Source organism: Rhincodon typus, unplaced genomic scaffold, assembly GCF_021869965.1.
Source record: "Rhincodon typus isolate 14 unplaced genomic scaffold, sRhiTyp1.1 hic_rhity00001711, whole genome shotgun sequence".
NCBI classification, from domain to species: domain Eukaryota; kingdom Metazoa; phylum Chordata; class Chondrichthyes; order Orectolobiformes; family Rhincodontidae; genus Rhincodon; species Rhincodon typus.
Window position 1 is genome coordinate 2,601 of NW_025967349.1, and position 13,128 is coordinate 15,728.

At 37.7% G+C, this 13,128-nt stretch overlaps 1 protein-coding gene across 1 annotated transcript; it reads left to right on the forward strand.

Moving 5' to 3' along the window:
* Positions 1-417: 417 nt before the first annotated feature.
* LOC109927327 (glucocorticoid-induced transcript 1 protein-like) lies at positions 418-10,808 on the forward strand (the record flags this gene model as incomplete). The annotated part of the gene is made up of 5 exons (XM_048592721.1): positions 418-534; positions 1,061-1,204; positions 3,267-3,486; positions 4,868-4,988; positions 6,334-10,808. Coding segments are annotated over 5 exons (963 nt in total), but the record flags the coding sequence as incomplete, so codon positions are not given.
* Positions 10,809-13,128: the final 2,320 nt, after the last annotated feature.

Here is a 13,128-nt window from a genome sequence, read left to right on the forward strand (position 1 = left end):
TCCCTGAACGCTATGGGCAATTTAGCGCAGCCAATCCCCCTAACCTGCACATCTTTGGACTGTGGGAGGAAACCGGAGCACCCGGAGGAAACCCACGCAGACACGGAGAATGTGCAAACTCCACACAGACCGTCTCCTGAGGCTGGAATCGAACTCGGGTCCCTGGCGCTGCTGCGTAATCTAAGACAACCTTTGAAGTCTTCACTCCTTTATGCTAAAATCTAAGCCTAGGGCTACCCCAGCTCTTCCCAATTTTTCATAAATGCTGGCTCTGAAAGTTCTTTTTCCTACTTGAACATAGGAAATATTGAGTGTTCTTGCATGGGATGTTAAATTTTCTTAAACTAATATTCCTGTGACAAAGGGGTAAATAAAAGCATTTGAAATAATATTTTTGCCTTTATGCTGTTTCACCAGATTGCAAAGCTCAGACAGCAACTTCAACGCACTAAACTAAGCAAAAAGCATGGCAAGGAGAAAGAGCGGCAGTCACCTCTGCATGGAGATCATGCTGCTATGGGTGTGGTACAGCAGGTAAGATGCTCTTTGTGGTGCAAGTTGTCCCTGTTTGGCCTGTTTCAAACATTGATTAATTTTAATAATTATAATTATTTATAAATCAAACTTGTACCCTATTCAGGCGGTTGTATGAATTTTGAGCGTGGCCACAGAGCAGTTCCATGTCTTGAATTTGACTGTCCAGTGCAGCTCATATTGATCTTTGGAAACTCGCTAAAGGGAGTGTTTTAAATAATTGAACCACCTGCATTGTTTGAAAGCAAACACTGGTATCAGTCAATGCCTCCTGTAAACCTCATGCATTTAATACTGAAATGTCATATTAGATCGCTAGTTTGTTACTTGAAATAAGATGAGTACATTTGAGGGATATTTCAGATCCCCACCATTTGCTTCCTTTTTGCAGCTTTCTATCTCTGCTTCCATAGTCAGTTCATATAGCCTTTTTGGCTCTGCAGAGGTTTTGTATTTTTACCTTCACACTTTTCATTAAATTGTGCATGCTTTTTTTCTCATAAATTGATGTATTTGGCTTTGAAAGGGACCTTCCAAGTTTGTACCCATTCTGCCAGCAAATCTTGCCATCACAAAGTTAATTCCACGACTTAGGAACAGTTTGGAGGCAATAAATCAAGAAATTGAAGGAATGTTTATTAAAGAACCCGGGGATAAAGAGTTACTGAAGGTAGGTGCCTTTGTCAGGACGCTAATTTTAGTTAGTTGAATGTTTTTTCTTGAGTATTGTTTTCAGGCTTGATGCATGCACCTACTCCTAACTGTATTGAATGTGTACTTCAGATTCAAATAACTTGCATGAGAATTTTTCTGCTTAACTGTCTGTACTGTAATGCATTAATGAACTATTTGATCTGTTCCTGATTTGATTGTGGGTATTGGCAAGAATTGCAATGGAGTAGGGCAAGGTATATTAGAATTGGCCTAATGCCCTGAGCTAGGCTTTTTGAGGGAAGAAAAGAAGCAACCACTATTGCTCCGTTTGGCAGTGGCTTTTACAAAGAAATATGTGCTGGCCAGTTTTCTGATCAGCTGCAGTGTTGCTGTAATTGATCAGTCTGGCATTTACTTCAAATTGTGCAAAACAGCTTAAGATTGATCTTCACTGTTATAATTCCAGAGAAGGGTTCAGTGTGCCTATGGGGGTGTTCATTTCTGTACTACCACCACCAAACTTTTTTTTGTATAGTGGGTCTTCAGCAGCAAGCCTTGAGCTGGAAGTGCCCACGCACAGATAACTATGGATAGAATTCATTTTCAACTGCACTGTCTACCAGTTGAATAGTCTGCCAGAACCCAGTGTCTAGGTTCTCCTATGTTTAAGGGTGCGGAAGAAAATCCATTTTATTCAATTCATCAGAGTCTAGGCTGAGGGTTTCCACTCCACCTCAGAAACTGGGTGCATAATCAAGAATAGAGCTTTGATATATTGTGCGAATGTTGCAGTGTTAGTGTTGTCATTCAGTTAATTCTGTTAAACTAGAGTTCCTGTCAGCTTTTGCAGTTGGATTTTAATGTGGCACTAAAGTGCCATTGATTCTTTGAGTCATGATGTCCACATCTCTATGGCTACACGCATGTCCTGAGTGTTTCTCTGAAAACTTGAGCAAATAATCTAGGCCAGCACTTGATTGCATTGTTTTTTAGAAGCTACTTTGAGATGAGAAGTCAAAACTAAACCGGTACATTCTCCCAATATTCTGATCCGTATTGAGCCTCCACTGTGCCACAGTGATTTGTTTCCATTGCTGTTTGTAGGATTTTGTTCCAGGTTAGCTCCACATTACAACTGAGAAGTGTTTTAACTTAATTTATCACACATTCAGAAATTAAGCTGGTTCAAATATCTTGGCGAAGTTCAAAAATTCCCATAAGTCACCCAAATTCAGTTTTCATCGATTTAAGAACAGCCTTTATCATATTTTGATAGTAGCCAACAAAAGTGCTTTACAGTAAAATAAACTCCTGCATATAATTAGGATGCATACTGTGCTTATTTTTTCACAGCAAGATCTGAGATGGAAATAAGGTAAATGATTGTTTCATTAATTTCTGGATTGGATTAAGGAAAGAATATTGCCCACAGCATCTGGTATCCTTAAGTAATGCCAGATCAAATATGGTCATGATATTAAGTCTCTCTGAAAAGATAGCACCTCCAAAAATGCAGTACTGTCTTGTTTAAAGAATTGCAAAGTCATCTTGTGCTGAGAGCTCAATGTGGTGATAACTGATTCATCAGATTTGTAAATGTGTGCTGCAACCAATTTGAGCATGATGTTGATTAAATCTTGTAGCCGTAGTGATGTGGCTTTGACTGTCAATACAAATTTAGGCAGAATGTAACTAGTGAATCATTAGTGAAAAGAAATGCAAGCAGTTCCATATTTTCTAAAGCTTATTAAAAATGTTGCAGTCTAGCATTTTACCTGGTTTGCTATATACCAAATCCTTTGCTATCAGTGAGTGGTGAAGTACTTGGATTTCCTGGGGATAAATCAAAAATGCAGTTAGCACTATAATAGAAATCTCTTATCAACTGTGAAGGACCATACCATCTGGGCCTGTCAATTAAGTGGGGGAGGTAGTGAATAACTGGATCTGAAGCCAACCTCGAGTATGTCAATCTGCATATTGAGGAGTGAGCATATTCTTTTGTCACTATGAACTGCAATTTGGAGCCTTCTGTTTCAAATCGCTGATTTTTCATTTTTCCTACATCTCCTTTGTAGATAATGGAAGCACCTGATGGGCACAGGGCACCCTTCCCTTCACAACGACATAGCAGCAGTTCTCAAAGTGAACCTTCACCTATTCCTCTTGAGCAGACCAGTGGCTATAGTAGTCCTTCTCCGTATCCCTCCCCGTCCACGTCTCCTTTGTATCCAAATGGAAACCAGGAAGAGGGGCCATGTATTATAGAAGATGTATCATTTTTTGTTCGGGACAAAGGTGAGATCGTGGTCTGATGTGGGAGATTTGTTTTCTGAATCACTTGGAAGAAAATTTCAGTTGTGTTTTTATTCCTTCTATCTCTTGCCCCTCATGGAGCTGCTGGCTCAGACTAGGAAGAGTCAGGCAGATGTGAGCAACTTCGTGCTATTGTGGCCATATGTTTGCTCTGTGATGCCATTTCAAGGAGTGTTATCAAGTTCTTTGACTTTAATGGACATTGGAGCCAAATTTGATGCAATGCTTTATGTGCCTAAGACAGATTTATTGTAAAGTTTAACACTTATTCTGGTTAGAATATGCTTACTTGGCACTTTAGTCTTAAATAGCAGGATTGCAGTTCAAAATGAAACAATTTATGGGCAACAATATTTACAAACTGAATAACTTAGACTTTTAACAGTTCAATTTGTATTATAAAAGAATATTCATGTGGCTGTCCCACCATGAGCTGGCTGTTCCAGTTGCACCTTTTCTCTAGCAGTAAGCATACTACAAATTACTGTCCTGATACACTCTTCCCCTTCCAACCATGTATGCTTCTATTTTTGCAGGTCTCCTATCCTGTCGTATCATGTTCAATTTAGCCCTGGCTTAATCCTGTATTTTTGCTTCTATTAATGCTTTGAGTGTTACTTTTTGTTAACTTGAGCAATCCAGTTGGGTGATCAGTAATAACATGTTAACCAACAGGGGAGGGGATGACCTAATGGTATTATCACTGGACTGTTAATCCAGAGACCCAGATAATGTTCTGGGGAGCCAGGTTCGAATCCCGCCATGGCAGATGGTGGAATTTGAATCCAATAAATATCTGGAATTAAGAGTCTAATGATGACCATGAATGTATTGTCGATTGTTGGAAAAACCCATCTGGTTTCCGGAGTCCTTTTAAGGAAAAACTGCCATCCTTACCTGGTCTGGCCTACATGTGACTCCAGACTCTCGGCAATGTGGTTGACTCTCAACTGCCCTCTGGGCAATTAGGGATGGGCAATAAATGCTGCCTAGCCAGTGATACCCCCATCCTGTGAACGAGTAAAAACAATTATTTTGGACGGAAAGGTGCTCACAAAGAAAGCAGTTTTTTTCATTTGCAGCTTACCTTGCATTGACCCTAAAGTTTTCAGTGGCCTAGCTATGGAACGATGCTCTATATTCATTTTGTGGCCATCTTCTGGAGAAAGATGTTGAATATGGAAACGTGAAAGAAGTTGCACCTCGTGTATTACTGCATTTACTAGAACTGTTCATTTTTGTATTTCACTGAATCCTTCATCAAAAGCATAAATGTTCTCAGTTTTAACACTAATTGTAATTCTAGGTGACTTGGTTATGAGCCCAATGTTCTAATTCATCTCCTCTGCTTCATTTGGTCCAGATAGTGGCACAAGCTCCCCTCTTCTGAAGTATGCTTCTTCTCCCAAACCTAACCACAGTTACATGTTCAAGCGGGAGCCTCCAGAAGGCTGTGAACGAGTGACTGCATTTGAAGAAACACCGTAAGTAAATGTACTTATCCATGTTATGCTAACTTGGAAAAAATAAATTAGCCAAGTGCAGTTTGTGTTTAGCTTTCCACAACCTTGTTAATGGAGCTGAAGGCTTTTTAAGCATGTACACTTTGCATCCAAACTGACTTCTCGTTTCCAAATCAATGAATGGATTCCTTAGTTTTACTTGATTTACTTTTTTCTGTTCCATATTTACAGTTAGGATTGAGATGGTCAAATGTCATTGCTTAAAGAATGATGTTCAGTTGAAGGCTTTTTGTTCATTGCACTTGTTCTGCTTGCATGTCAGGTTTTGCATGTCAGGTTTTGCCTCATGATCACACTCTCAAAATTCTGCATAAAGAAACAATTGGACCACGTTGAACATTGAAGATTATAGTCAGCCATTAATATTTCACCAGAATATGAGAAAGTAAATAAATCTAATGTGCAGGATATTACAAATGGGCAGATCATGGAACAGGAGGCTGATCTGAATTTCAAATAAAATAGCTTAATGTAACAAGGTGTACTTTTGTAGCAGAGCAGTCACTGTGACCAGATATCATTAAATGATGCTATAATTAAAAGGCTCTAAGATTAGTAATGTTTTAAATTTGTGTTGTGAAAACCAATCAGTATTTTCCTTTGCCCTTTGAACATGCTCTGTGATGTTTGGAATCTGGGAAAGTGATATGTACGGTTGAGTAGTCTGAAATTAATTTTTGAATCAACTTTTCTAGTTGACAAGCAACATTTTTAAGTCAACAGTCAAAAAAATTTCAAGGAGCTGAAGTCGGGAAGCAGGAAAAGATGGGTTTGATGAAAGCACGTGCTCAGTTTACTTCATTTTTAGAGGATTTGGGTGATGTTTTACTTTAGAATTTTTCAGTCATTCACAACTCTGTAGTTTGTAACAGAATAATACAAAATCATTACAAGTGTGAGAAAACAGATAAAGCTGTGGGGCTTTTCAACTTGTGCTGCAAGAATCTAGTTATAATGCTTTAAAGAAGAAAACGTTACAAATTGCGTAACCAAACAACTGTGGATGCTGAATCTGACACAAAAATGCATGTTGTTGGAGCAACTTGGGTCTGGCAACATCTGTGGAGAGAAAGCAGAGTCAACTGAGTTCAGAACTCAGTTCTGCAAAAGGATCATTGGATCTGAAATGTTGACTGACTAACAAAATGATCTTAGTACAATTTAGATTAGTTTAATTTAATTTGACTTAAATGCAGTTTATCTTGTACACTCAGAATTACATTAAGACAAAATCTGTGTTGAAATGCTTTGAAATTTATTTGATTAAATATGATTAATTCACAATTGCTCCTGTGTTCTTTTTCAGGACAATTTCCTTTGGGCAGGCTTTGCTGTACTCGTGTCCAGATAAAAACAAGGTTAATTTCAACCCGACTGGCTCTGCCTTCTGTCCAGTTCATATTCTCAAACCTCTTTTACCAACTGTTGACTTAATATTAAGGCACTTGCCAACATCTGCTTCATCAACCCCTTCAAGCACAGGGGGATCACCAAGCACTTTGACCTCTTGCCAGTCTACAACTCAGGTCTCATTCCAGCAACCATTGGAGGATTCAGGGACCACAGACTTTACTGAGCTTTCTAAGGAACAACCGATACAGTTTGATCCTTGGAAACTTGCTCAGGCTGAAGAAGGTGCCTTTTTCCAGAGCTCATTAGTAATTTAGACTGGCAATTCTGCAAAAGTTAAATAGCTGACTGGAACTTTATCCCTAACAAGTTTATGGTGGTAGATACTAGTGACATTTGGTTGTCTTGGCCATAAATGTATTTGTATCTTGACTGTGGGTTTAACTGTTTTGATGTAAACAGATACTAAACCAACAAGTGAGGCATGTGTCTTCAAAGGAGAATTGGCTGATCATTAGGATTTGTCTATATATATTTGTGCTGAAGGCAAATGGTTTATCAACAAACAAGCTTATTTGAATAGAAATTCTAGGCATTCTATGCTAAAAATTATGATAAAAATTCAAAGATGTCTGCTAGTCTTAACTTTTTAACCGTAGCAGTACACTTTCTTTCCTGGCTTGAGCCCAAATATTGCAACTTCAATAAGCACAAGTAAATAAGGAGAATCGTGAAGACAGGCATAGGACTGTATTAAATGGTAGCCACTGGTTTAATTTTTGCTGGGGTATTTTTCAGTCAGCATCTAACCTCATAGTACCTTGTGTGTAAGACTGCTACAGTATTTAGAGAATAAATTTTGTTTGTATACTAAATGCACATTGGAAGCTTTTTCTTGATTAACTTCCTTGCTCTTTACTTTATGAAAAGCATTAGGTTTAGCATTTTTAAGCAGTGTGTTACAACAAAAGGTGACTTGTGCAACTGCTTTTGATTTCAAGGTGGTAGAATGTGGAATATTAGAAATCCCAGGTTACTGATTAGAATTGGTACAAATATAAACCATTGGGTGCTGCTCAACAATTGAGCCCAGTGAAATTCTGGACTTTAGTAACTATCCTATAGCAGCAAGCACATTTCCTGCCAATCTGGCACCTGTAAGCTCAGTGAAGAAACTGATCTGTAAATGGTGTTTGATCTGCTTCAAAGCCTTAGTACATCTATCTTTCTGTGGGTAAAAGGTGTATAATTGACACAACTCAAGCCTATTAATGAAGATGCCACTAGGGAAATTAAATTCCTGTTTGTCCAACATTGGGCAAAATTACCCTGACTCATTTCTCACTTTTAATCGAGACTGGATGGAATGAATTGCTCTGGAAACTTTCTGATAATGCCACACAAAGAAGCAGGAGGGTATTTTAAAATCAATATGTAATTTTAAAGATCTATCAGGTTAACAACTCGAGTATTAGGCATTGATTAAATTTAATTTGTTCAGGTTAAATGAAATATTTGTGAAAGGTGACTGGGCTAATCTAAAATCAAGTTAGGAGGCAATCTGAATATACCAGAATGGGGGTTGCAGTTGTACTGATGTAACCTGTGCAATTAACTGACATCTACTTCAGTTCCTTGACACAGCTTGCAAGTGCTGTGCTCTGTGTTGCATTCTGCTATTGTGTTTTATACAACAGAATACGTTTCCTGGCCAATTAAGTTCAATTTTTCTTTAGTTTGCTGCAACCAGCATCGGTAACATTGTGAACTTTGTGGGGAGAATTTTTTGGTTGTGTTTAAATCTGTTGGCCATTCAGATTATTTTAGCCTGCCTTGTTCTGTAATTTTTCTGCCCAATTACTACCTTTTAGGAATACAAATTAAATTTAAGATTTAAAGATTGGGCTGCATTTACTGAGTGTAATAATTGTAAGCTATTATTTAGGATAAGGATTTAAATAGAATGGCTTAATTCAACGTAGTTGATTCCACTACCCAAAAGTAGTTTGGCCTTTCCTCTGAAGGAGCAAAGAGGGAATAAGTGAAGAACACAAGGTTTACTTGCACGTCTGTTCAGCTTTTCTTTTCTCATTGTCACTATTTTGAATGCTTTTTTTCTACTGAAATGTATTTTTAAATTTACTTAATATAAGTCTGGGCTGACATGCAGAAAAGTATTTTTTGCTTGATATTTATTTAAACAATTGTACCCATTTGAAGGGCTAGCTTTGTTTAAGGTCTAACTTGGGTATTAAAACAAAGGGTCTATCTGAAGCCTCTAGCTTAAAAGCAAAGTGTATAGATATATATGTATTTAAGGACTGCTTAGTTCCTCTGCATTCCAGTTTAATTTGCAGGTATATTCTGATACAGAGCCTGTCAAAGTAAAAGCACCAGCATTTAAACTCTTAATCTTCAAATGAGACAAGAAGATTGTGTGGTTAATTATGGTTTCAGAAACATGTTTAGAGTGGAGTGCCCAAAAGAATTGTGTCATAGCGTGCTCCTTGTGCATTGGAGTTTCAATGCAATCTGTAATTAAGCTTCTTTTCCATTGACTAGATAGTGAAACTGTAGACAGCAAGTGTCCTAACATTGGTCCGTACATCAGATCTTTGAAACTGCTTTGAAAGAGGCTCGATTCTAAATTGAATAGTGCAATGCAATGCAAATATCAAATTGTAATTCAGAGGTTCATTGAAACATCATGCTGTTTGAAGTTGGTATTTATTCCTGGCCTACACTTAGCTTCCCACCTGCTCCTTTCTCCAAAAGCCTTAATGTACATAATAGGGAAATAAAATAGCTGATTCCCAGTAGTGGCATAGGTTGCATTTCGGGTGAAAAAGCATAAAATATAATTGTGGCAGTTGTTTTCTTGCAGTAGACGGTGTCTGGACTGCCATTTTAATTTAGTTTTAATTTAGTTGAATCTTGGCCTCCTTGCCTTTTGGTTCAGGAACTTTATACAGTATTCAAAGAAATATATAGTGCAACTCTCAAAATACAGTTCTGCTCTTGGTTATGTCTCATTTTATTTACTGTTTAATTTTCTGAATACTGCAAATAAAGGGAAAAAATGAAGGTTTAACAGATTTAAAAGTTTCCCCTAAATTGTTTGGGGGATAAAACTTGTCTTCTAAAGCTGAGAAAAGTCTTGATTTATTGTATTAACTCATGTTCTGCCTGTTGACAATAAACTTTGCAAATGCATATTTCTAATTGGTTAACTTATTTTTACAGGGTGCTATATCATAAACTCTTGCTTCACATTTTTGCAGTAGTTGCATGAAGCCAAAAGTGACGTGATGGTATCTCTTTGAAATTAATTTTAGCTACTCTTTTGTGAAATGTCATTTGCCAACCTGACTCCCATACTTTTTTGTGGTTTAATGTTTTAAACCACATTGATAGATGCATATTTGTAATAAAGTGAGACATTGTATCTGGTTGAGTTTTTGGATAGGTGTATTATCTGCTGTTGGAGAAGCTATTCTGATTTGAAGCAGTGCCCCTTTTTGGCAAAAAAAATGTTAGTCACATTTTTAAGTGAACTAGCACCTTCTGGTGGTAGAAGCCAAGTACTGTAACAGTATTAAATGGACCTTCGTCTTTCGAAGTTGCTAGGTCTTGAATAACTGCACCTGTGGTGGAACAAGTTTAAATTGTATTCTCCCTGTTGCTTTAATCTATTCAATTCACTTGCATTTTTTGCTGCAGCCATTTTTAAATCTAGGTCAGATGTCACTTTTCTTCCGGTGCTGCTTTTATTTGGATGGGGGGACCCTTGCAGTAACCTTTTTGGCTTAAACAATAGTTCCTTAACTTATACTTTCCAAAAAGAAATCCCAGTGGCTATTAAACTTGAGAATCAGCAAATAAAAATTTAAAAGCAAAAAATTATCTGTATGACCATTGTAAATAAACGAATGAGTGAAGCCAGCTCGTGTGGCTGACTTTATAAAGCTAAGGCAATGTAGGTGTAGCATTCCTCCTCCATCTTTAAAACACTGTACCATGACACATTTCCTTTTGTTAGACACAAATGTGTATTCACATAGAGAAAATTAGCCTATCTGAAGAATGATAACTATTGCATTTTGTATTCTGTACTTGTTGATTGAAATGAACTGTTATGACTGCAAATACCATGTGAATGTTGAGTAAATTGCTGACCAAGTTGGTTAATGTAATACCAATTTTGTATTTAAAGATTTGAATTGGCCTGGAATTGTCTTTGTAGAATTATTTTGTCTTATAGACACTATTTGGGGGTTTGGTTGACCTTGTATATACGTTTCAGAACATTAAGCTTGGACAAATGTATTGACCACATGAGCTGTGTTTTAGCATGTGGATTTGTGTGTGTTTTTAAGAAGTAGGTTCAGTTTCAAAAAGTACAAAAATAAAAAAGTGCCAATTTCCATTGCAGATCTGTGCTTCATTAAATTGTCTTCTATTAAATTGTATTTTCGCTAACTCCCTTCACTGGAACAAAATTATTCAAACTCTGTACTCCATTCGCTGTCTAGATGTACCCAGGAGTGGAATATGTAGGTTGCAGTTTAATTTGGATCTAATGAATTGCTACTGTGTTATTGGCATGCAGAGATCCAAACCTTCTTTTAATCACTTAATCATTGTGGATCTCTACTTGTTGTCGCCCTTAAACAATTGAAATTTTCTACGTTCAACATCTATTAAGGTTAAATCTATAAGGACTTGTTTCATAATGTTGGAAATGCTTCGTGGTTTTGAAATGATCTGTGGAAAATAATGGGCAGTGATTTATGGTATGTGAAAACATGGTATAGAAATTGTGCAACACATTGGGTGTGGTACTAAACTAACTACTGATACTAAAGATAGTTTAAGCTGTCTGATTAGGCACAAGGGATGTTAAATAGCTGAGGTGTGATCCGCAGTTTGAATTTTTTAATCCTATGTGGGATGTGAGTATTGCTGGCTGGGCCAGCATTTATTGTCCATTCTAACTTGCCGTTAAGCTTGCACCTGACTCTGGTCTTATGATCCTAGTTTTGTGTTGATTTTTGTTGGGGGGGGGGCAGGGTGGGGGTGTGAACTGCACTTTTTTCCACTGCCCATTTCTTTTCCTAATTTGTCCCACCAGAGTATTCCACAGTTTATCCTTGTCAAAAGATCTTCAAATGAGTAATAACCCAAGTTATCTGTGCTACAGTGAGGGAGGTTTGCCTGATTGCAACCCAGTTAATCTGGTGACTGGATTTTCTATTTCTTGATGCTTGTATCCTTTATGGGTTATATTTCTGCCCTTTTGGGAGGCTTCTTTGATCAGTTCTACAAGTTTAAAAAGTCACCATATTAAAAAGGAACTTTGGGCTGCTCGTTAATTAGAGAGATGACTGGTGGTGAGCCTAACCCGAGGGTCACCATGCCTTAGGCAAATGGATAAGGTCCAGAAGGCAGAATCTTCATGGTGACCTCAGCTGTTGTGGGAATTCCCACGTTGGCATTGGTCCATGTTGCAACCAGCCACCCAGCTGGTTGAACTAACAGACCCCCTCAGGTATGTCAACGCAGATGTGAAAGTCGGCCTCTCCCTTCATCTGTATTGTGGCATGATGTTTTCATTTCACAGTTAGCAAAGCAACACTGTGGTATCAGATGATCTTTTAGATTTTGCTTACCACATTTTTGCACTTCTAAAAAGAGAATAAAAATGTCATCAGATGCTGGTGGCTCCCCCAAAAAAGCAAGGTTTTTTGCAGATCATGTGACGAGCACAAATGAAGACATGCCTTTTGAGATGTATGTCTTTTTTGTAGTCCCATTTGGTAAGGACATAACCTGTGGTAATTGTCAAGGATGAAGTGTGTTGTCGCCCAATATTGATAGAGCAGAAAGTTTTAGTAACTGGTCTCATGGACAGGCTTAATTTAAAAAAAAAAGTTGCAGCCACAGAGGCTGCTTCCTTGTAGGTTTATGTAGAATGTGATCGTTTTGTTTCCGTTCCACTTCAGCTCAGACTGGATGAAAATCCATGTACTTTGCAGGAAATGAATATTTGGAATGATTCAACCAGAGCAAATGGGATTGAGGTCACAATATGACTGCATTGGATCCACTTTGTAATTTGTACAGATCGGCTATTTGAAGGTCACTTGTTGAGAGAAGTGGAAAAATTCACATTGGTGAGCAAGTTGGAAAAACATATTGGCAGAAAGCCAAGGTTCTTCACATTTCACTTCATTGTTCCTGAGTTGACTGGGGGAGTTGCTGATATTGTCTGAAGTGACAAATATGGGAACAGCACCCAGAACTAACACCAGCTACTTTGAGCATACCAATGATCTGTCTTGTGCATAAAGCTATTTGAAATTTTACAGGCTAATACATTCTATCCAATTGAGATCTTTCTACCAAACACTTGAACCTACAAATAACCAAGTGGGAGGCAGAATTGAAACTAATGAAATCACTGTTTTTGGCAGCAGTTTTATTTTACAGTAACTTATGGATTAAAATACTTTTCTAGTCAGTCAGTTGCTTGTGCACAGGAAGTCATTAAATTTGAATCTTGAAACCAAACTACTGTGATAAGTAAACTAGTGTTTAAATTTTAATGTATCAAAAAAGAATTTTCCCACATTTTGTTACATCCCTTCCATTCTAAGAACGCATCCCATTTTCTAAATATAGTGCCTGGATGTGGACTTTCGGGACCCAAGAGTGTAACAGCCATAGTGTGCAGATGTGCCGCTAGAATTTA